The sequence below is a fragment of the Anas platyrhynchos genome, chromosome 8 (genome assembly GCF_047663525.1).
Source record: "Anas platyrhynchos isolate ZD024472 breed Pekin duck chromosome 8, IASCAAS_PekinDuck_T2T, whole genome shotgun sequence".
Taxonomy (NCBI): Eukaryota; Metazoa; Chordata; class Aves; order Anseriformes; family Anatidae; genus Anas; species Anas platyrhynchos.
In genome coordinates, this window is record NC_092594.1 from 38,089,647 (window position 1) to 38,112,405 (window position 22,759).

General features: G+C 53.9%; 3 protein-coding genes across 3 annotated transcripts in view; 2 read left to right on the top strand and 1 right to left on the bottom strand.

Annotated features, from left to right (window-relative positions):
* SGIP1 (SH3GL interacting endocytic adaptor 1) overlaps nucleotides 1-16,067 on the top strand; it is a 39,199-nt gene extending 23,132 nt beyond the window's left edge. The window contains exons 15-24 of the mRNA XM_072042097.1: nucleotides 1,431-1,552; nucleotides 2,225-2,351; nucleotides 5,132-5,191; nucleotides 8,747-8,858; nucleotides 8,995-9,150; nucleotides 9,554-9,686; nucleotides 9,951-10,153; nucleotides 10,406-10,470; nucleotides 10,972-11,136; nucleotides 11,308-16,067. Of these exons, the coding sequence (XP_071898198.1) occupies nucleotides 1,431-1,552; nucleotides 2,225-2,351; nucleotides 5,132-5,191; nucleotides 8,747-8,858; nucleotides 8,995-9,150; nucleotides 9,554-9,686; nucleotides 9,951-10,153; nucleotides 10,406-10,470; nucleotides 10,972-11,136; nucleotides 11,308-11,330 (1,166 nt within the window). The 3' untranslated portion in view covers nucleotides 11,331-16,067. The remainder of the gene's footprint in view (nucleotides 1-1,430; nucleotides 1,553-2,224; nucleotides 2,352-5,131; nucleotides 5,192-8,746; nucleotides 8,859-8,994; nucleotides 9,151-9,553; nucleotides 9,687-9,950; nucleotides 10,154-10,405; nucleotides 10,471-10,971; nucleotides 11,137-11,307) is intronic.
* A 641-nt stretch (nucleotides 16,068-16,708) lies between these two features.
* Nucleotides 16,709-19,552, top strand: DYNLT5 (dynein light chain Tctex-type family member 5). The gene is made up of 3 exons (XM_027463500.3): nucleotides 16,709-16,878; nucleotides 17,028-17,152; nucleotides 18,163-19,552. The coding sequence occupies exons 1-3, from the start codon at nucleotides 16,743-16,745 to the stop codon at nucleotides 18,364-18,366; spliced, it is 465 nt and encodes a 154-aa protein (XP_027319301.2). The 5' UTR covers nucleotides 16,709-16,742; the 3' UTR covers nucleotides 18,367-19,552.
* Nucleotides 19,553-19,557: 5 nt separating this feature from the next.
* Nucleotides 19,558-21,841, bottom strand: INSL5 (insulin like 5). Its single transcript, XM_013107341.5, has 2 exons — nucleotides 21,111-21,841; nucleotides 19,558-19,862 (listed from the first exon to the last, which is right to left on the bottom strand). The coding sequence occupies exons 1-2, from the start codon at nucleotides 21,283-21,285 to the stop codon at nucleotides 19,624-19,626; spliced, it is 414 nt and encodes a 137-aa protein (XP_012962795.3). The 5' UTR covers nucleotides 21,286-21,841; the 3' UTR covers nucleotides 19,558-19,623.
* Nucleotides 21,842-22,759: the final 918 nt, after the last annotated feature.

Here is a 22,759-nt window from a genome sequence, read left to right on the forward strand (position 1 = left end):
CCATCCACCTGGCCGTGGGTTGTGGGGTGCAAAGCCCCAGCCCCATTTGGAGAAATGGCTTTTGGAGGATGTGGTTCAGAAAAAACAGCCCCCCCAGCTCTGTCTGACATGTGCGTCCTGCTTCATTTCACCTGCTTAATTATTAATTATAAATGTCTGGGTGGCGGGGGTCAGCTTACAGCTGCTGCCACCCCACAGAGCAGAAACTACCCGGGGTTGCACAGCCCCAGCCTGGCACCCATGGGTGCTGGGACTTCTGCAGGTGACACCAGTGGCTCTGAATGAGCTGAGAGGGGCAGGACGGGGACGTGGAGGTGGCTGCGTGTGGCAGCGGGGCAGGGTGTGTGGGGCCGGGCAGGTTCCTACTCCTATTTCCTACTCCTGCTCCATCTTCTGGAGGCTCCTGCTGAACCTGGCGTCTTGCAGGGCTTTGGACTCTTTGCACGTCGCTGATTCTGGGGGTGATGAGGGTTCAAAAGCCACCTTGTGGCACCCATTCAGTGCTGTGAGGTTACTCGCCCTGAATAATTCCTATTTTCCTAGGCTTTCAAGTGGACAAGGAGGGAAAAACGTCAATCTTTGGCACCCAAATTAGGCTTCTAAATAAAAACTTAATTTTCGGAGGTGCTCACATCAATGGCCAGGACTTGTCCCTCTTATCTCAGCAGCCCGCTGTGAGGTCTAATTGCTGCAGGTCTCGCTCCGATGGTTTCATCAGAGCTACATCCACAAAGCTCTGAGCTGTTTCTCTTGGAAGCAGCAGCAATAAAGCTAACCACAAAACCAAAATTTGTTGATGGCACATCAGCCTTCGTGGCACGGTCACAGCCCGTGGCGACCACGCAAACCATGAAGGCATCACCATCGTGTTCGTGGAAACTCTTCCAGCGAGCTGGGGAGCGCTTTCTGCTCCCAGCAGAGCCGATAACGTTGCTCTCCGGCACCTCCTGCCCTTCCTCTTCATCCCTGGGGTAAAGCCCCATCCCTCTCGGGCCTCCTTTCTTCGTGTGGTGGGACTTTGATGGTCCCATAAGCTGCTGGAGCCGTGCTGGGGTGGATGGAGGCACGTGGTGGTTTCGCAGCTCACAAAGCCTCAGGGCACACAGGAAGAGCCCAAATTTCTGCTGCAAGCTGCTAGGATGGAGGAGGAGCAGGGCCCTCCGCCCCAGTCCTTGGAACAGCAGCATCAGCTGCTACTGGGGTCAAACTGGTCCTTGGCACATCGTCTCCTCCTGTTTGGGCAGAGATGTAGGGTTCCTGAAAGGATTGGGGCTGGATACGGGGTGAGGGGCTCTCCTGCACCAAGCTGCAGCCCTGCAGCAGCAGTGTGGGGACGCCGGGGTCCCCGTCCCCTCCCCGCCACCCCATCAGCTCCTGGGGAGCAGAATTTGGGCACCGACGTGATGCTGATTCCCCTGTTTCTGTTGCAGGTTCCTCGTCCCCGGCTCGCCCCGGCACGCCGCTGGCCGCCTGCGGCACCCCGCCGCCCCCACCGCCGCGGCCCCCCTCCCGGCCCAAGCTGCCCCCCGGCAAGCCCGCAGTCGCCGACCTGGTAGGCTTGGGGTTGGGGCTGTCTGGGGCTTTATGGGGTTAAGGAAATGAGACTGGAATGGGAAAAGGGAGCAGCATCCCCATGGGATGAAGGCGTCCGGGCCACACGGGGTTGGGGGGTTTGGGATGGGCACGGGGTTGCTGCTCCTGTGCAAAAAGGGGTGGGTTTGGACACGAAGCAGCACGGAGAGCGGGGATGGGGCCAGCAGGGTGGGCTCCCCGTGGCCGTGCTGCAATCAAGGTGCTGGGCTCCTCCCTGCAGCTCGGGGCCAGGGCAAGCAGAGAATTTTGGATGGGTGTTATGGCACAAAACTATCCCAAAAGGAGCCACAAAGACCTAATGAAGGTGCATGGGCACAGCTGGCACTGCTCTCTTCCCAAATGCGGTTGCATTAAATGCACCCAGTGGCTGCCAGAGCTGTGGTGCCCCACTGCTCTCCTGTGATTGGATTTAATCTGCTGTTTTCCTGGATCCAGAAGAAAATATCTTCACATTAAATAATTGAAGTCGCTCAGGTTCACACCGACCTCGCAGGGAGGCTGGGGCCAGCCGGGAGCAGCCTGCCTTGGGGTGCGCAGGGGTCCCGTCTTCAGCAAAAGCTTCTGGTTGTTTGATGTGGATGTTCTGTGCTTTATTTCCTTTAACCTTGTGTTATTTTATGTTTTTCTACAGTCCAGGCCTTTTAGCCCTCCTATTCACTCATCCAGTCCTCCTCCGATAGCACCTTTAGCCCGTGCTGAAAGTACTTCTTCCATATCCTCCACCAATTCCCTGAGTGCAGCCACCACTCCCACCGTTGGTAAAAACAACCTCCAGCACTGCTTTTCTTTCACCTTTCCTACCTCTCAACAGCCCTGAAAGAGTCCCGAGCCCTTTCGACTTGCTCGATTGGTCTTTGGTTTCACGTCGGCTCACTTTAATCAGGTTTTGAAAGGCAAAAAGGGGCTGGGGGTGGGCGCAGCGGCCCACCAGGGCGATGCTGTCAGGGAAGCTTTCTCCTCCTGCCAGCCCCAAAAGTTGTGCAAAATACGTGTGGTGAGGGTAGGGGTTATCACCGAGCGGAATGCAGTAGAAAACGTGCTTGTGGTCTGTAAATTTGGTCAAAACACGCTTTTTTGGGGGGCTGCTCACACCCTGGTGGGGAGGGGGCTGGAAGGCAGATGTGGGACCCGGGGAGCGATCGCTGCTCAACCCCTCCGGGTGCCTGAAATTCACATTTCCCGTTAAAGGAGGGGTGGGAAACGGGGTCTTGGCAAAGGCCCTTCAAAACCCTGAGCTTCGCACATCTTAGATCATAACGAGGTGCTGCTTCTGGAGGAAACACCCTCAAAAAAAAAAAAATACAAACAGATTTTTTGCCAAATCCCTCGGGTGCCTGGTGCGGCGCGAGGCAGTCGATGCAGCCCCGAGGTCCCACTCTCTGGGTGCTGCCGGCTCCCCCCATGCCTCAGCCTCCATCCCCGCTGCCCTCCCGCCTGCACCCCGCTTCCTGCAGCTCCATTTTCTATTATTTTATTTTATTTCCCTGTTTATTGCCCTGAAATGTTGGTGCGCTCGGCGGGGCCATCCCCACGTGCCGCCTGCTGCAGGCTGGCAGCAGCCGGGGGCGCTGGCGGAAGAAGCAGCCTGGCTGCTCGGGAGGGAAGCTGGAGCCCCAAAACTCTTGAAAAACAAAAAGCAACAAAAAAAAAAAGCAGATTTGCTCGGGTCTGTACGTGCTGAGCCACGGCGTGAGGCGTTCCCATGGGACATCCCCGTACGAGGCTGTTGGGGACGGCGGCGCCGCAGCCCTGAGGGAGGCTGGAGCCTCCCGCCTGCGTCTCCATCCCGCTGCTGCTTCACCCTGGAGGTGCTGTGGGTGTTTCTCCGTCCTCTGTCCGTCGGTCCTGGTGCCAGCACGCTGCCCAAATAGCACGCTGCCAGGAGCCCGTGTGCCTGGGGTGCCAGCTGGGGGTCCCTGGGGACCCGGCAGCGGGCATGGGGCTGGCGGTGCCAGCGGGCATGCGGAGATGGGGGCTGTGGTGGGGGGATGGAGGCTGTGGTGGAGGGCACAGCCTGTTTGGGGACAGGGTAAGGGGCTTAAGGAGTCCCGGAGCCAGGGCTGTGAAATTCAGGCTGTGCGTGAGGCCGGCAGCCCCCGCCCTGCCGAGGCCTGGGTGGGTTTTCCCATAGGATGCGCATGAAATAAGCCCTTGGGGCGCTCGCTTTGAAATGTACGTGTTTTCCCTTTAACGTATGTTTTTGTGAGCAGAGCTGCCTCTCCGTGTTTCGTAACGGCTTATTCTGCACCCGCAGCACGGCCAGGGAAAAGTGGTGGCGGTGCAGAGCGGGTGCCCCAGCCACAAGCCCCACGAGCCACCCTGGGGTGCCCCAGCACCCCCCCATGTCCCCAGGGTGACCGGTGCCAGGCGAGCACCAATACAACGCTCCAGGCAGCGTTTTCCATTTATGATTTTTTCATGCAAAAAGATAAAAAGGGGAAACCAGGAGGCCACGAGGGCAGGTGGCGTGTGGCAGCAGGTCGGGGACCTGGTGGCCCTGCGGCTCCCCTGGGATGCCCACGGCCAGCACCACGCTCCTGGCCTCGTTTTTTGTAGGGGAAAATCCCTCAGAGTTCGTCCCAGAGCGCTCGGAGCTGTCGCCTCGTTTCCGTGTCCCTCGTGCTGTGCTGGTGTGCTTCCGTGGGGGCTGCATGTGCGGTCACTGACTGCAGAGAAAGGCGCTGTTATGTCTGTGCCAGCGAGCCTGCAATTATTTCTCTCGTTAAAATTCTTCTCTGTGTGTCCCTGTGGATAGACGCGCTGCTTGATTTCACCGGGGACTCGTTTTCGCATTCTTTTTTTTTTTGCTCTTCGTTGCGTGTCTTCTGCCCGTGTCATCAGAAGAGGGTGCTCTCTGGCACGCTGCCCACCCCGGCAAGGCACCTGTGGGTGCACTTTTGGGGAAATCTGGCCTAAAAGTGGGCACGCCAGTGGCTTCTCGGTGACAGCACCAAGAGGTGCCACGCCACCGCCTCCCAAACTCAGGGGTGAAGGGTTATTGCTGCAGCACCCGGTGCCAAGTGCTGATCCTTCCCCTTTTTGGGTGGTGTGAGCGCAGGTAACTGGTGAGAACGGGAAAACCCCAGTTAGGCATCTCCTGCCCTGCGTACACGTGGTTCTCTGTGAGCTGTCTGTCCCAAAATTCACGCGCACACACCTGCGTTTTGCTGCACGTGCTGCTTGCAGCGCTGAGGCTGGAAGCGAGCCCCCCGGGACGTCCCCGGGACCGTGGGCCAGGGCGCCTCGTCCGCTCCACCCATAGACAGAAAAGAGAAAACAAAAAAAAATATATTAAAAAATCGTTTTTAAGCGGGCAAAAATTCCCTTCCATCTGGGCTTCCATTGCTTTGCTTCCTGCTTTCTGTTCTCCGAGCAAACCCCCGAGTGCCAGCGCCCGCTCCCTGCCCTGCACGCTCGGCTTGCGGCGCCGCTCCCCGCCCCGTAGCGAGACGAATGTCCTGCTCCGTGACTCACTCTGTGTCCTTCTCTCTCCCTCTCCTGAACCTTCCCCATCCCGCTTCAACTCCCGGCCACACAGAGAATGAACAGCCTTCCCTCGTTTGGTTTGACAGAGGAAAGTTTTATTTGACTTTCGAAGGTAAGTAGCGCACAGCACGCCGCCTGCCGCTCGCCCCCGCTCCCGCTCGCTCCCCCGGGCTCCTCCGAAGGCTCCAGCCCGGGTGGCTGCGAGGTGCTGCGGCCAGCTGCCACCGTTTGGGCTTGATTTGTGCCGTTCATCTTATTTATTTGGGGAAAAAATAAAATAAAATTCTGGGCTGAACACCAGGTGCTCACCATGAAGCCCCCAGCGCCCTCGCCAGCCGCCCGGGACCCTGGCACGGAGCCCCCCGGGGAGCTCGGCGTTGCTGCCGGCTGCAGGGTGTGGGGGCTGCGGGGCTGGGCTCCCCGTCGGGCTGTGACGAGGGGAATCCCACCACCGCCCGGCCCCGCAGCCCCCAGGCCCTGCAGCGGGATCCCTGCCTGCCCCTCGGGATGGCCTTGTGCCCGCGGAGACCCGGCGGGGCGAAGCCATCCCGAATCGCTTGCTGCCTGCCTTGCCAGCAGGGCTTCACCAGACAGTAAATTCGGACGAGTCCAGGACAAAGCCAGGTGGTTAGAAATGCTCAGAAAACCGACAGCAATTCTTTTTTATTTTTATTTTTTTGGCTCATCACATCGATTCGGCTGCCTTAGAGCCCTGTGGTTCGTTGCCCATTCCCCAGCACACAGCGCGGAGAAACGAGCGCACGGGAGCAGGGCGCAGGAGCTGCTGTAGCCACCCGGAGGGGACGTGGTGGCACGGGAGCAGCGTGCCAAAAAGGGCTGAGCACAGGCACGTGCAGGCAGCGTTGGCGAGGGCTCAGCTCCTTCCCCTCTGCCTCGCCTTTCCCTTCCGCCGCTGGGCCCTTTCCATCTGGTGCTCGGTTGAGTTTTGCCTTTTCCAGCCCAAGCCCTCCCTGGGCTCCCATCCCCAGGGTCCGTCTGTCCGTCCGCGTGCTGGGAGCCGTGCTGGGGCTCGGGGAGGATGGAACGGGGCAGGACAGGGCACGCAGTGGCCACCTTCGAGCCTGCACATCCCCACGGCGCTCCCTCCTCCTCCTCCTCGCTCGCTCGGGCACGCAGCCCCGCGAGCACGTGGCAGGTTTGCGTGTGGGTTTAGGTATGAATGCTTCCAAACATATTTTTTTGGCTGGTATTTCTGGATTTCTGCAGTTCCTCGTGGCAGTGTTTCTGTAGGATTTTTATTTTATTTTATTTTGCTATGATCAGAGTACTCGCGGACCGTGGGGTAACCACCTCTGTTCCCCATCTTTGTGCAGGGATAAATGAGGCAAATGTCACGTTGCTGCAAAAGCCACCCAGGGCTCAGGGGTCTGGCTGTTTGCAGACCCAAAATCATGGGTTCAGGTGCCACCTTCCCAATAGATAACTTTGTGTTTAAAAAATAATAATAAAAAAAAAGCTGGTTAGGCTCTGAGCTCGTTAGAATAATACAGGGGTTTTCCTGGGGAAGGGCGGAGGGGACTGAGAGCCCTGCATGCCAGCAGCCACAGGATTTCTCGGGAGGTTTTCCCGTTCCTCCTGCCTGGATGGACTTGGGGTCGCCCCCTCCTTTCGCCCTGCTCACCCCACCGAGCCCCTGCACATGTGTGCCTGACCCACAGCAGCCGGACCTTTCACTCCTCAAATCCTCTTTTTGCTGCCTCCATCGCTTCGCAGGTGCCATGTGTGTATTTGGGAGGATTTCTTTTTTTCTCTCCCCCAAAATCACAATGACACGGCAAAGCTGCCTGCCCGAAACCTTCCTCCTGCCTCCCCTGCCGAAATGTGCTGCTGGGCAGCACCTCCAGCACCTCCCAAAGCCTTCACCCTGGTTCCTGCAGCGGTTGGGGTGGTTTTGACCCCCAAGTGTTTCTGTATGGGTTTGGAGAGCCCCTTGCTCTGTGCCGGGGCTAGGACGCGTGCGGTTGGTCTCTGGATGTGGTGATTTGCTTCCTTGCGGGTCGGTGAGGCTTCCCCTGGTGTAAATTGTCCTCGCTCAGCTCATCACCTTTTTTCCAAGAGGAAAAAAAAGCTGAACTGAAGGCAAACGGTGTGCTCGAGACGTGAATGCGTCCAGCGGCGCTTGTCAGGGGGTTTCTGTGCGTGGTGGACGCGGTTTCTGAGCGCTGGCACTCGCTGAGCATCATTTCTTCCAGGTCAGGGCTGAAATTATGCATTCTCCTGGGTCTTTTAAGATGTATAACCAGGGAGATGTGCGGCTACATTAATTTTTAACACCCTTGAAGGCTGCGTTAGCCCTCTGGAAGGACAGTGCCAGCACTGGGGAGGGCTGACCCGTGCTGTGGGGAGGGAGCAGCGCTGGCATCGTGCTTTTGGGGTGGTTGTAGGGCGTGTGGGATCGTCAGCTGCGGTGCTGCATTCCTTCAAAACTCATCTATCAAAGCCCAGCGTGGAATTTAGCTGGCAGGGGTGCTTCTCCCAGGGGACTGCATGAACCCTGGCTTCCCTGCCCAAACCCCGTGCCCGATTCGCCTGATGCCACAGGGCCAAAACACAAGGCAGGGCCTCGCTGCGGCCAGGAGCCAGCAAACACACCCACACCGACAGCAGGGGAGCAGCAGGTGGAGAAGAGGGGATTCGTGCTGAGGACAGCCCCCCCAGGAAAGCATGAGCTCGCGGCAGCCGCTCGCTCGCTTGGCGTCTTGGCGAGGGTCCCTGCCCGCAGCCTGCGCTGGGAGCTTGCATGGGAGCATGCTGCGAGAGAAACCACCCCGAAACAGCCCATTTCGCCCCCTGCCATGACTTATGATGTGTTCTGGGGGCAAAACAACCCCCCGTGTCTAGCTAATGAACAGGCAGTGATGTATTTTTTTAAAAGGTTGCAGGAGGGTGCCTTGCAGAAATGTGCTGGGGGCACGTTGGAGCCGGCAGGGCTGCGCTTGGCTCCCTGCCACCTCCTGGGGACGTGCTCCGGTCCCAAAAGCTCAGCCCGGGGTGTGGTGGTGCATGTCGGACCACGAGGAGGGGACCAGAAGCTCCCCTGGGGCTGATGCTTTGGGGCAGAAACCAGCACCCTGCGCGCTGGCAGCCCGTATTTGCGCTGCCCTCGGTGACGGTGGGTGGCCAGCACGCCCCAGGGTTTTGGGGAGCCCCTCGCACCGATGCCATTCCTGCAGCCCACCACGGCACGGTGCAGCCTCGATGGTTTTGCAGCCTGCGGAGCCGTGCGTGGGGTTTCCAGGTGTGCAGGGCGAGCAGCAGCATCCCACGTGGATGTACGCATGGGGGTGATGTGCAGGATTTGGGCAGTGCCCTTTGGAAAGCAGCACCTGCTGCAGGGAGGGAGAAGCCAGCGAGCATCCTGCTCCCTCGGGCATGGGAACCAAACTTCCCAACCCCTCCAGGACCCTCAAAATGCCCAAACCACCCTGCACTGCCCACCGTGCTGGTGCCCTGTGCTCCTGCTCATCTGTTTTCTTTGCTCATTTCATGGGGGGTGGAGATAATCCCGTAATGGTGTTAGCGCTTCATCCAAAGCCTGGGGGACTTTTTTTTTTTTAAATATCTGCCCCCAAAGCCCCGTGTGGGGCTCGGTTCTGAGCGGGGTGCCCCCCCTGCCCCAGCGAGCGGAGGCTTTGCTCTGTTGCAGGCTCCTCGCGGGGCCCCAGCCCGCTCACCATGGGGGCTCAGGACACCCTGCCCGTCGCCGCCGCCTTCACCGAAACCGTCAACGCGTACTTCAAAGGGGCCGACCCCAGCAAGTAGGTGCCGACCAGGGGGTCCGGGTGCGCGTCTGGGAGGGGGGGTCCCAGCTCAGAAAAGGGGGCTGTCACCTCCCCGTGCTGCATTTCGAGCCCCCCCGTTTCCTCCCCTGGGTCTCTGTGCCCGGCGCTGCAGGTGCATCGTGAAGATCACGGGGGAGATGGTGCTGTCGTTTCCAGCGGGCATCACCCGACACTTTGCCAACAACCCCGCTCCGGCGGTGCTCACCTTCCGCGTGCTGAACTACAACCGGCTGGAGCACGTCCTGCCAAACCCCCAGCTCCTCTGCTGGTAAGCCCCACGCCGCCAGCCTTCACATCCAGCCAGGGAGAGGAGGCTTTCCGCAGGAGCAGGGCGCTCGCAAAAACACGTGCTGGAAGTCTCTGTCCTCCCCAGGGCCTGGGCAGGTTTTGGGGAGGAAACTCTCAGCCCCTAAATATTGGCGGGGGTATTCCCTCTGAGCAAGCTGCTTGCCAGGCAGCAGAGGGACAAGCCCTTTCCTGGGGTTTGCTCATTTTTTGCTCACAAAATGCTCCTGCAGTGCCTCTCGCAAGGCACCTGAGCATGAACAGAGACACTCGGGGGGGGCGCGGTGTTTCTGTAAGGACGGGATTAATCCTGGTCACAGCTGATGGGTGTCTGTGCTCACGGAAAGGGTTAACCCTCCCTAATTAACCCCATTAATTGCTCGCAGTGACAGTACGCAGAGCGACGCCAGCACGAAGGAGTTCTGGGTCAACATGCCAAACCTGATGACGCACCTGAAGAAGGTCTCGGAGCAGAAACCACAAGCCACCTACTACAACGTGGACATGCTCAAGTACCAGGTACGGCTTCTGCTCACGCCCAGCTCTGCCCAAAACCTGTGCGTGCCCTGTGGGTGCCGCGTGGAGGTAGCAGGAGGTGGGGAAGTGCTGGCCTGGGGTCCCCCCCCCCCCGTGTGCCGCTAGGTTTCGAGCCCCGAGCACGCCTGCGGTGTGAACGCACGGCGCTGCCTCCTCTGAAACACCTTTACATTCGCTGCGTCTGTAAAATGGGATTTCTCCCTTCACCCCTACGGAAACTAAATGTTTTTTCTGTCATTTTGGAAGGTATCTGCCCAGGGTATTCAGTCTACTCCATTAAACCTTGCAGTGAGCTGGCGGTGTGACCCTGCAAGCACTGACCTCCGCATCGACTACAAATACAATACAGAGGCAATGACCACACCGGTAGCTCTAAACAACGTCCAGTTCCTCGTCCCCGTCGACGGAGGAGTAACCAAGCTGCAAGCCGTGCTTCCACCCGCTGTCTGGTAGGAGCCCTCTGCGACGGGTGCCGTGGGTGCTGGGGGGTGCCAGGACCAAATCCCATCCCCGTCCTGCAGGATGGAGGCTGTAGCTCTGCTCTGCAAAGGGGCACGGTGTTTTCTGCTCGGGTCAGGCTCGAAGCTCCAGCTCTGCCGAGCAGCTCTGGGGCCCGGTGCATGCAGCTTTTGGCAGCTTTTGGATGCAGCCTGGGCAGCGACTCGGTTCCTACAGAAACGCTCTTCTTCCTCTGCTTGCAGGAACGCTGAGCAGCAGAGGATATTGTGGAAGATCCCCGATATCTCTCAGAAGTCAGAAAATGGAGGTAATGCCCCGAACGTGCGTGTTGTTAGCGATGAATGCTGCGCCCAGACCTTGGCCTCTTTCTCTTGTCTGCATCCAGAGTGACCCCTGCCAGGGCTGGCTGGGGATGATGCTGTTGAGAACCCCACAAAAAGCCTTAAAAATCCAGGTCATGGCCCTGGCATGGCTCTGCCAGCCAGAGCTTGGCCTCACGGAGGGTGTTAGCACTCGAGGCACGGGTTCGGCTGCTCTCCAAGCCCCTCGCTCCATCAGCCCTCCCTGCATTGGTGTTGCACCCCACTGGGGGCCGCAGCAACCCATGGGTCACTTTTCACATGTGCTTCATGCCAGGGTGTCCAAAAAGCACAAATCTGACGGCAGAATGAGGAGCTTCGCCTCCTGCCCCCTCCTGGGGGTCCCCGTGCACCCACGGCAGCGGGCAGTGCGTGCCAACCCGCCGGCGGGGCTGGCGGCGTGCCCCTGCGGGCTCGTAAGGGACCCGTGGGGGGCTTTCCACCCGCAGGCGTGGGCTCTCTGCTGGCCCGCTTCCAGCTGTCGGAGGGGCCGAGCGTCCCGGCCCCGCTGGCCGTGCAGTTCACCAGCGAGGGCAGCACGCTCTCCAGCTGCGACATCGAGCTCGTCGGCGCCGGCTACCGCTTCTCCCTCATCAAGAAGAGGTTCGCGGCAGGTAGGTGCCAGCCGGCGGCTCTCCCACGCGGTGGCAGGAGGTCCCCGGGGTGAAATCCCCGGTAAAATCCCCCCAAAAATCCCCCGTGGAGGTGCGGTGTCTCTGGCTGCACGTGGGCAGCACCCACTGTTCACCCCGGGGTGGGCGGCTGACTTCTGGTCCCATTTCCAGGTAAATACTTGGCCGATAACTGAAGGAAGCTTATGCAAGTCTGTGGAAAATAACACAGAAAATAACCAAGGACTGCTCTGCGTGGAACGGGTTTTAATTGCAGTTTAAGGAAAATGAACTAAATCCTGCACTCGGGACGTTTCTGTTGGAAGTGTCAACAACTTTCAGCGTTTTTTTTTTCCCCTCGGAAAACACCGTCTTGACCAGTCCTACAGTATTTACTTCTAGATGTAACATTGTTAATGGTTTTAAAATGTAATTATTGTATTTGTAAATTGTACTCATTCCAGTAAGGCTGTATTTTGGCAGTTAGACACTTGAGTTTTAGCATTTTACCATTCATGAAATGGATGTAATTTAAACTGTGGTATATAAATTTAATAGTAGTACTGTCGAATGGCACAATGCTTACAGAGGTAGATTACATTTTGTCAATATATACGATTTAAATTCCATACTGATAGCTGTTATCAAGGGGGTGCCTCACAGAGAGAGAGCTAAGCAGAGCCCACGTGCTGGTTTACTTTTTCTTCAGTCCCTTGTATGGCCGACGGAGATGAATTAAAAGCTCAACCTTTGGGTTTAGCTGGTCCAACTCCAGAACCACATTTCCGTGAAGGTGGAGGCTCCTCGTGCAGCCTCCCAGAAAAAAGAAGGGAAAATGCCACTTCTGTACAGAGCGTTTCCTTCAAACCTCCCTTGCCAGACAGCTCCGGGAGCGAGCCCGCGTGCCCCGGGCCCTGCAGGCCCCATGTCAGGGATCTGGGGATGTGCAGCCCCTGTGCCCTTCCATTTCACCGATGAGGCAGGCAAAAAATACATATTAGTGTACAAATATTGAAAAAAAACTAACGCAGCTCGAGCCAAAAGCACCTGGCGCTGGGATCAGCATTCGCATGGCCTGGAGATGTTTGCGTCCTGGGGCGGCTCTAGGTCGGGGGGTGTGTGGTGGGACGGGTGCCCAGGAGAAGTGCAAACCCAGAAGGTAAAGCACAAGTTTTTGAGAGCAAACTCGCCGGTATTCCCAGATGGAGCACTCAGGCCGTTTAGTTATTTCCCCCCCCCCCGAAATGGAAATATGTATAAACTGTGCAGCCCACCCCCTTCAGACACGGGGCGAAATCTAAGAATCAGTTTCCGCGTAATTGGTTCATGCTGTGTACAAATGTTGTAAGCTCATGCTTCCAGAAGAGATCTATGTCATAGTCCTGAAAAGAAGGATTTTATAATGTAAATATTGCCAGAACATAGATATTTTCCTTTATATTTTGTTTTCAAGACAAGGTGTTTACATTAGCATTGGGTTTTCAGATGCTTTTTAAACAAAACAAAACAAAAAAAAAAAGAAAACCAAACCAAAAAACCCAAAACCCCGAGCTTGTCCCACTCGTGTCCCCCAGACCAGGTCCCTTTTTCCAGGCGTGGGTGCTGGGGTCAGCACCCTCCTGGCCGCGTGCCCCATTCCCTGTGCACGCCTGGGCCCCTCGTGGGCGATGCTGGGACCGAACCCAGCAGTTTGGGGCAGTTTCCCTTCATGCTGTTTTTGCCAACGTTTCGCATAGCTTTTCAGTTCGCTTGGTGTTTTTTGGGAGCGTTGAACAGTGTCCCAGTAAATTCAGAGCAGCAAGCGAGGGCGTACGTAGGGACATTTATCACCCATTCCAGTCTCCGTAGCGGTGGCAGGAGCCCCCAGCTCCATCGCATCCAGGGCACTTGAGCTCCTCAGGCTTCACCTCTGCGTTTAGGCAGGAAAATTCGGGTGTCTGCAGGCAGAGGGCAGGCAGGAGATGGAAGGTGGTGAGGGTCCGAGGTGTGTAAATCACCTGGGTGCCTGCAGCCCCACACCTCTCGGGCTGGGAGCACGCACAAAAAAGCTCTTTGGGCAACAAAAGCAGTGCCTGGCCCTGCTCCCTCAGCAGCAGGGATTCCTTTTTTGATTAAAAAAGGAAGCATTCAGACAGTCACTAGGCTGGGTGCATTCACAGAAAGGTCTCAGCACGGTCCCTTCAGGCTCTGCTCCCTCGTGCTGGGTCCTGGCACCCGCGGGTTCGCCCTGTTGCAGATGGGGCCGGGCTGTTTTTCTCCACAGACACCTGCAGACGTGGCTCTTTAGATGTAAGGAACAGAAAGTCCTTTTTTTTTTTTGCAACTTTTCTTCTCTTGTTTGCTGCAAGTATTGAGGTTTCACAGCCAGCCGAGGGTGCTCCTTGCAGGAGGAGTTCCTGAGCAACTTTCCACATGAACAATATCTAATAACTAGGAGATATTCGATACTAGAAAACATCCCCAAATCAAAAGCATTTCATTTCGTGTTTACTTTTGTTCTTAAATATTGCTCCCCTGCTGTAAAGCTGCTGGTTATTTTTGCTGTAAGGCCGCTGGCCATCAAACACCAGGCTCTGTGCTGGGCTCTTGCCACGTGCGTGTGGCTTCCCTTGCAAAACCTTGTCCCGAGCGCAATCGTGCAGCGAGGAAGTTGCACAACTGCACGCTCCTCGCGGGGCAGGCTGCTCTTAGGATGTCGGCGCAGTTATGTGATATTTAAAATACATTTATTTTTTTGTCTTCAGCGTGCCCTTTCAGGATTTATCCATTATAGCGGGTTTTTTAACATAGGTGAGAAAAAAAAGCCAATGGCCCTAGTGACATTAAGGTGAGCTCTGGCTCCCAGGGCAGCATTTTCCCAGGCTGTAGGCACCGGGACACGTTGCAATGGGGTGCTCTCGGGGTCCCTTTTGCCTGGTTTTTGGGCTGCACGGGAGGAAAATGCTGCTTCCACCCTTCGTTTTGAAGCCATGCACACCTGCAGGTGAGAGCCAGCCGCCTTTCCTTTTGACGTGACCAGAGAGACCTAGGGAAGTCGTTCAGTGCCCAGGTGACAAATTGCCCTGCTCTTGCAGGGGCAGTTATTTTCTCAGCGAGACCCCACACGCTGTCCTTGTGCTCCTTTCCCGGGGTCCGGGCAGTTCAAGGTGAGCATCCCAGAGGTGTTTCCCGAGGCTCCTGCAGCACGAATGTCACATCAGGAGCCACAGCTTCACCTTTTTGCAGCAGAAACATTTCCAAATAGCCAGACTACCACGAGAAGGTGTTGTATTTTTAAATGACCTAAGAGGGTCAAACATCTTTTACCGAAAATGCCCTCAGATGCATGTTGTAATTCTGTGTCTCAGACAAACCCGTCTCCGTTTGGCTTTTTTTCTTGTAGAGCTAATGGTGCCCCCCCTGAACACACAACCTATTTCAGCTCGTGCTTGAGGAAGCCAGTTCTATCCCCTGAATATGCAGTGATTTTCCCCTATTCTTTTGTTGTCAAAGGCGTCATCTTTATGTGAAAATGTCTTTGTTAAAAATCTTAATTTTGAAGCTTACCGTGACTGAAATACGTAATTTCATCACGTTGTACTTTCCCTGTAAGGAATTACTGTCTCAAAGACTTCATTTCATAGCCAGAATTCTTACTCTTTTTCTCACAAATTTACAAGGAAAGCAATTCTCGTAGAGCTAGGAAGTTTTATGATTTTTTTTTTATGATGTATTTTAATTCTCACTTCATTGCAGAGCAGGAAAAAGGCCTGCAGAAATAGCCCACACCTCCTGTACGATCTCCCCTTGCATTTCGGGAGGGACTGCCGGTAGTGCTGCTGGCAATTTTCTTGAAAATCGCAGGTGTTGGTGAGGCAATGTTCCTCCAGGGTTTGCACAGAAGCAGGACTTCACTACAGGCCGAGCAGTATGCGAGAAGATACGGCAGGGTTTAACAGGTGCTTAGGATATTTATTTCTCTGTTATATCTCTCTCTCCTTCTTGACAAGCAGCAATTTTGGGGGGAAATGCCACGCTGCGGTTCGGCCCTGTAATCCATGCATGGTGTCTTTGAAACCCACTCCTTTCTCCCAGCTCCATCCAGGATGCTCTAAGGCTGATGAAATCGGCCAGGTGCTTTGGTGGCACAAATCTTACCCAAAATTGAGTCACAGTTTGAGAGAGGAATCGCGTCAGGTCTCGGTTCACAGCTCCGGTTCTGCCCAGGACAAGGGAGGCTGGGCTGCGCCCCCGCTGCTGCAGCCCCTCGGGGCTCAAAGGGAGCCCCAGCAGCAAATTGGGTTCCCCGGGGTATCACCCTATATAAGCTATATCATTTTATGAAACCCCTCGTGTATAAAATGTTTATAAATATTTGTGGATTAAGATACACAGGTCTATTTTTAAGATTTAAGTTAAATAAGTTAATGAATGGCTGGCCTTTCTTGCCTAAACGTGCAATGAGATATATTATACCTTTAGTCTACGATGGCCTAGGTACTGCTTAGTCTGTGATGAAAAACTTTGCTGCTTACCTAATGTTCTCAGAGAAAAACTGTAAAGACGTACAGGTTTGTTGCACATGGACTCCTGCAGCAAAGCTTTGTATTTGACCACTGGTAATATGAATGTGTTGTATTGACTTGTTGAAGATAATCATGAGACAACATATTTTAAATGTTACTTGCCTTATAGATTAGGATACGAATATGTGGATATCATTTTTGTAAATAATGTTTTTTATAAATGTCTTTCCTCCATTCTCCCTCTCACCCATTTCACAAAATCTTGAATATGCAATTATTTACCATGCATAATACTGCAACAAAGAATCCCCCACATCAGAACAAAGTTTATTAATTCTATACATGAGAACCACATCAAACGCCCACTTAAGTTGCGATTTAAATGTGATTTTTTTTTTTTTCCTTGAAAATAAAAACCAGAAAACACTACTTTGAGTGTGTTTTGCTTCCATGTGCAGCTGGGGCATGGGGCTGTGGTTGGGGTTGGCATGTGGGGACCCATGGGGACATTTAGGGCCTGTGGGGACATTTAGGGCTTGTGGGGACACATGGGGGCTGTGGGGACATGTAGGGACCATGCTTTTGGGGGCACTTGAGGGATGTGAAGAGCCATGGAGGCCACGGGGACACATCAGAGCCTTAGGGACCTGTGGGGACCACCTGTGGATGTCATGGGGACACAAGGGGGCTACAGGCACACGTGTGGCTCTGTAAAGACCACAGGGACCCCTGGGGACCCATAGGGGCATGGGGGAGGCTGTAGGAACCCGTTATATAGGACCACAAGACCCATGGAGGCTGCTGAACCCTACTGGAGGGCTTTGGGGACACATGGCGGGGCGCATGGGGACACGGGGAAGGGGTGCTTGGAAGGACCTGAGGGGCTCAGAGGGACGTGTGGCGGCTGTAGGGACGCTGTGCCAGCACAGCAGAGACCCGGGGGGGTGTCCCATGAGGGGCTGGGGTGACACGAAGAGCAACAAGGCGGCTGTGGCGACATCATGAGGAGACCGCGGGCACAGGGGGACGCTGAGGGGCCGCCGGCCGCGGGGCGGCGCTGGCCGAGGCCCTCCCGGCCCCTCAGCGGCCTCAGTGGGGGGGGGGATGCGGCGAGGCCCCGGCGGTTCGGGCACGGAGCCCCGGTGCCCCCCGGGCTCTCCCCGGCGGCCCAGCACCGCCTCAGGGCCGGGCGAGGGGGAACGGGGCGGCGGGGAGCGGGGTGGCGGCTGCCCCCTCACGGGTAGGGGCCGGGGCTGTGGGTACGGGGTGTCAGCGGGGAGCCCGCCCTGGCTTCAAGGCGGTGGGATTTCCTGGGGAAACCCCCAATTTCTTTGGGGAATTTGGGGGTTTTTGGGGGGATTCAGTGCGTGTGTCCCCGCTCTGCCACAGGTCCTGCCGAGCGCTTCCCGGTGGGCGCGGTGGAGGCCATCCTGAGGGACGTGCTGCGGGGGTACCTGCGGGAGCAGCCCTACGAGCCCGGCACATGCAGGGAGATGGCGAAGACCATCGCTGAGGTACCCCCATGGTTCATTCGCTCTGGGGGCCGTGGTGTCCTCCTGCTGCTTCAGGGAGGCTTGGGAGGGGGTCCCACAGTGCGGTCTCAATCGTATTCTTCTTCCTTGGTAGGTCATGAGGCATCCATCCCCTTCCCCGTGCCATTTCTGGTAGCAGTTAACGCAAAACTTGAGGTTTTAGGGTTTTTTTTCCAGCAGCACACCTCTCACTTGTAACCACAGGCAGAGCAAGGGTGGTGGGCACCATCCAGGGTCAATATAGGCATAAAGCAAACGCTGGAGGGGGCCTCAGAATGCACCAGGGGTTGGTCTGGAGCAGGAGCAGAGCTATAGCTTGATGGTGGGGGTTGTTTGAGCAGCAGTGGCTCTGGCCAAACACACGGTTTGGACAAAAATTCTTGCCCTGTCCAGAAACGCTACTAATTGAAGTGTATTTCAGACCTTTCCAAACTAAGCCCTTGGTGGTGCCTGTGTTATTACAGTGGCTTAATTCTGCTCAGTGACATGTGCAAACTCCTTGTTGGCTAAATCCAAGAAAAGACTGTCCTGAGCTTTTAGTTTTTCAGCTGATTTGGCCCAGGAGGGCTTGTCGGCATAGAAAAAGCAGTGCTGCCTCGGGTACCTTTTCCCCCTGTGCTCAGCAGGTGAGTGTGAGTGTGTGTGGGAGGGTGATCTGTGCAGTGGGAGGATGGCACTCACGTACCCGAACTCCTCACTTCACATCAGTGCTCACATTCCTGTAGTCAGGCAGAAAGATGTGAGTGCTTTAGCAGATGGAAGTTGTTTTTTTTTGTCAAATGACATCAGCGGCACGCATCCACCTGCTCGTGGGGCTGGGGTGGCGTGCTGTAGATGTTTCAAATTGCAGCATTTCAAAGATTACCATCAGGAATATCGCAAGGGCTCAGTAGTGCAGTGCTCGCACTGCTGCGTCCCAGAAAACCCAGTCACCGAGCATCCCCTGTGAGGAGAGCTCGCCGTTGGAGCCTAACCACGCTTCTCTCTTGCAGGTTATCAAAGCTCGGGTAAAAGCCCTCCTGGTGCCGAGGTACAAGATCGTTGTGGTGACGCACATTGGGCAGCTGAATGAGCAGAGCATGCAGATCGGAAGCAGGTGCCTGTGGGATCCAGCAACTGATACGTTTTCCTCATATGTGTTCAAAAACACTTCGCTGTTTGCTCTTGCAAATGTCTACGCAATCTATTTTGAATAATGAGGTAGCTGAGTTTTAGCAGTGGGAAAAATTATCATTCTCTCTAACTCTTCCTGTTTCTGTTTCTGAGAACAGTTGTGAAGGACCAAGGCAACTCTGAAATGTTTTGTAATGTGGTTACCGTAAGGTTTTTGGTGGTGGATGTAATAATTGTATTTCCCAAGGCTTTCTCTGGGAAGTGATTCTCTGTAAAATGCCGTTTTGCACCTGATCCTAACCGCTTTCAGAACAGTGTATCCCTGTAATACTCTTTCTCCTTGAATATACTGACTACATGATCCCCAAGTAGAAATCACAGGGGGATTTTTTGAAAGTAAAACAAAAGCATTTTGAAATAGTCTGCATTAAATGGCATTTTCAGGCGGTTAAGCACGTGCTTAAGACTAACTGTCCCACAGCGTTTGAAATCAAATGATAAATGCCTTTAAATTATATCATGTTTAGAGTACATACATCCAACATGTCTGGCCCCTTTTATTTAAGGTGCTTGAATCTAGCAAAAAAAATTGATTTGGGTTTCTCAGCTGATTCCTGCCTATGGATAGCAGGGGGCAAACACCTCTCTGAGCTCAGAAACAGATTTCCAGGCTGTCTGGGTGCAAATTAACTGCCTGCTAGGCAGGACCTTGGGCAGACTTTCTTGGAAACAGCTGCAATAGGAGACAAATCATGGCACCTGCCCCTTTTAAGGGGAATCAGTGCTGAATTGATCAAAGTCTCTTCTGCTATAGCAATTCCCATGCTGTGGCAGGGCTCTGACTTGGAGGCCTCATGGTGTGATGCTCTGCACAGAGTTATTTGCACAGCCTTGGTTTAAGTCTGTTGCTACTGAAGATGGGCTTTTTGCTACCCGTATTTCACAGTTGATACCAGGTCCAAAATCGGCTGTTGGATTTTCATAAGTAAGAGGAAGCACCTACGGTAAATGGCTAATGTTACTACATTTTATGTGCAAAGCTGAAACTAGACTAGTCGCTGGATGGAAAGAAATTGTCCTCATGTCTAAAAATGTAATGATTTTAACATGTAAAAATTAAAACACTGAACTTTGTAGGATGTAGACAAACCAACCTGAGCTGCCCTTGCAGCTGTTAGCTGGTTTGCACTAGAACATTCACCATTCAGCCTTTACTCCTTAGTGTGCTCCAAAGAATGAAGCTACAATTAAAGAATACAACTGAAATAACCGTGTTTATGTCATGATGATTTTAATCCATGGAAGCTATGGCAGCGAGCCTCATCAGCATCTGCTGCCTTTTAGCACAGCGAGCTTATGTCTCTCTCGCTGCAGCCGACGCTGCAGCAGGATGTGGTGAGCAACTTGGCCACTTCGCGCTTTCTCAGCATCGACATCTTCCTGGGGCGCTGCACGTCTCGCTTCGTCTCGGGCTTGGCGTTAAGGATTTCCTCGCTGTCAGTCCCCAGCCTCCGGTCCGTGTATGTCAAGGGATCTGCGTAACCGTTCCCCTCGGAGGAGGGCAGGGGGTTTTCACTCTCTGTCGCATAAAAATTAGAAGCTAAGCATTACAAGTCATGGAATCGTGAGTCAATTATAGGTGTTTATCAGAAGGAAAGTCAGACCGAGCTACAGCTGGAGAGCTGAGAGTATTAGCCACGTTTCTGATATAACAGCTGGGATGTATGGGATCACTGTCTCCTCACCAGCACGGTGTTAAAAGAGCTATGTGAGGTGCACGTTCTGTGATTAACATGTTAAAATAACAGGAATTCATGGATTTGTACTAAAGAGTGTTCTTTGCATTGCGGTTGCCTAATCAGCCTTACACTGATACGTTTGCTTCAGAGGATAAAAGTGATTTGATGTGAGTGGCACTTGCTGAGCATGTTAACCGAGGACTTCTTGTGGGTTTCCTGAGATGCAGCTTCTGTGTTAACACATCAGACACGCAGAGTTCCTGGATGTTCCCACTTAAATCATGCTTGTAATTCATGTGCATTTCAAACACCACCGTACAACCAGGCACTGCACGTGGAGTTTATAAAGCTATAGAGGATACCTTGCTTAATTCAGCAGCGGTGTTTTCTCCTTTACCATGCTTTCTGATAGGGTGCTGCAGATGGGATCACTTTTTAAAGCTGCTGCTACCGTAAAATTTTCAGAAAAGGCAGTTATTATTGCATGGAAGACATAGGAAGCCTCTGTTCCTGTCATCTGCCTCATTTATTTTCTTTTTTTTCTAGTTATTTTAACCTGAGTACAAATTCTAGCAGTGCATGTAGTGGCTGAATTTTCTGACTCTACTTAAGAATGCACTAATAAATATATAATAAATACACAGCAGCACATGAAGATACTTCAATCACAGAGCATGTATTTGGCATTCTGTATTCCTACTTTTAATATCTTCAAGCTGTTTATAAAGTTTCTGGGTTTTGATGGGGAAAGAGGTAATGTGGTACCCAAGATAATGGTGAAACTTGTATTGACTGCAGCAAGGCTTCTCCCTGACATGTAAAGTGTTACAGCATAACATTTAAAATAAAATTTAGTATAAAATGTTATAGCATAGAAACGTTCAGTGGTAACCTTGCACTTAACTCACGGTTCCTCAGGTTCAAAATCTTGATCCAAATCTTTTTAATTTAGCAGAATAGCAAATAAAACAGCTAAGCAAAACGAGCTGCGAGGACACAAGAAATGTGAAGCTGCACCACGTCACTGGGGGATCTCAAAGCCAGGTCCACGCTGTTGATGCTGTGATGATGCACTAATTAGTACTCACCAAACAGGTACTGATAATCGGCCAAGTCCCTTCTCCACCGCGAGCCGCCGCAGGTGAAGACGATGGCTCTGACGAAGTCTCTGCCGCAGAGCTTCACGGCGCTGCCCTCGCCCTGAGCTTGGCGTGCCGCAGCCAGCAGGGCGAGCGCGGCGAGGGCCAGCAGCGTGCTCCTCATTTTGCAAGGCGGTGAGGTGGTGAGGGCCAGGAGGAGGAGATGTGTGAGGCTGATTTGGGGAGAGCTGCTGAAATCCCTGCATTTATACGGCTGCTCCGCGCGCCCCGCTGGGTAATGGCTCGTTCCCAGGGTGGTGATGTTTGCCCAAAAGGAGCTAATCGCTTGTTTCTGGTGGCGCTTTATGGGCTTTGGGCTACGCCGCTGGGGTTTGGTGTTAAAGACATCTTCAGACGACCTAAGTGCTTTAAAATAGGAACACGGAGTGTGGCACCTTTATAGGGAACGGGCTTAGGTCAATACCGTTAATGTGTGTGTTCTGCCAAAACGTTTATTGCCTGGTTTGTAGGTAATGGGTTTCCTCTCTGCCCGTCTCCCGCACAGCTCTGCCACCACAGCCTGTTGCCCAGGTGTTAGCACAGCTTGAGTGACTCCGGGCCTTTTTCTGTGATCCCAAATGACAAGGGAGGTGACTTCTCCCAGGGACATCCTCAGTTGTGCACCGATCCATCTCCCCTGCCTGGTTCTCTGGCCAAGTTCTCTGGCAAGTTCTCTGAAAGGCAGAAATGGGTGCACTAAAGCAGCAGGGAGCAGCTCTGGGACCAGGGGCTGGCACATCAGCTGGTATCCAGAGCTTGGTGTTGTTCTGCATGTTGTTGGCTGCGGTTGCTGTGAGCTTCGATTAAAAATTCTTTCAATAAAATGTCTTAAAGAAAAAAACAGGTCAGAAATTCCATGTTTGAGAACAAAATACATGAGGAACTTTGGGGATTTGTAGCACTTCCTAGCACCACGAGTGTTTTCCAGCACCGTAACGTTACAGTTCTGTGACAAACAGTGCGCAGGGTGAATTACGAAATGTTACAGCCTCGACAGAAAGCATCGGTAAGCAAACAGTCACGAGCCCTGATGAAAAATATATGGTGCATTTTGATCTAATTTGTAATAATGATTAACTACTGATTAACACATGATTCACCTTAATGGCTGGATGTCTTTGCAATGCACGAAAATTCATCTCACGTCAAGGATCAGCCTGCATGCGGGTTGTGTAATGTGCAGGCTGCAGAAGGAAGTGGATGTTAATGCATCACAAATGATCTTTAACTTCAGTGATGTGTTTAAATGTTGGGCATTTACTGTGAGCCTAATGAGAGCCCGACTGTCCTGTATCTATAAAATATACGTCTCCCCACATAATGCTCTCAGAAACAGGCAGCTATTGCCTTTGCCAGTTGACAGGCAGAGCGCTTTACTGCACCGAGCTCTTGTGACAGGGGATCTCTGCTGTGCTGATCTCTTCTGTGGCTGTAACCTCACTCATATTCCTAGTGACTCGTCTTTAAAAATGTGCCAGATTTTGTGCAAAAATCCTCTAAGGCACCAGGGTGCAGCTGGTGGCCCACTGGGCACTTTGTGTGTGTGTGCACCAATGTGTGCTGTGTTTCAGATTCTTCTGTTCTGCCCCAAGAAGACA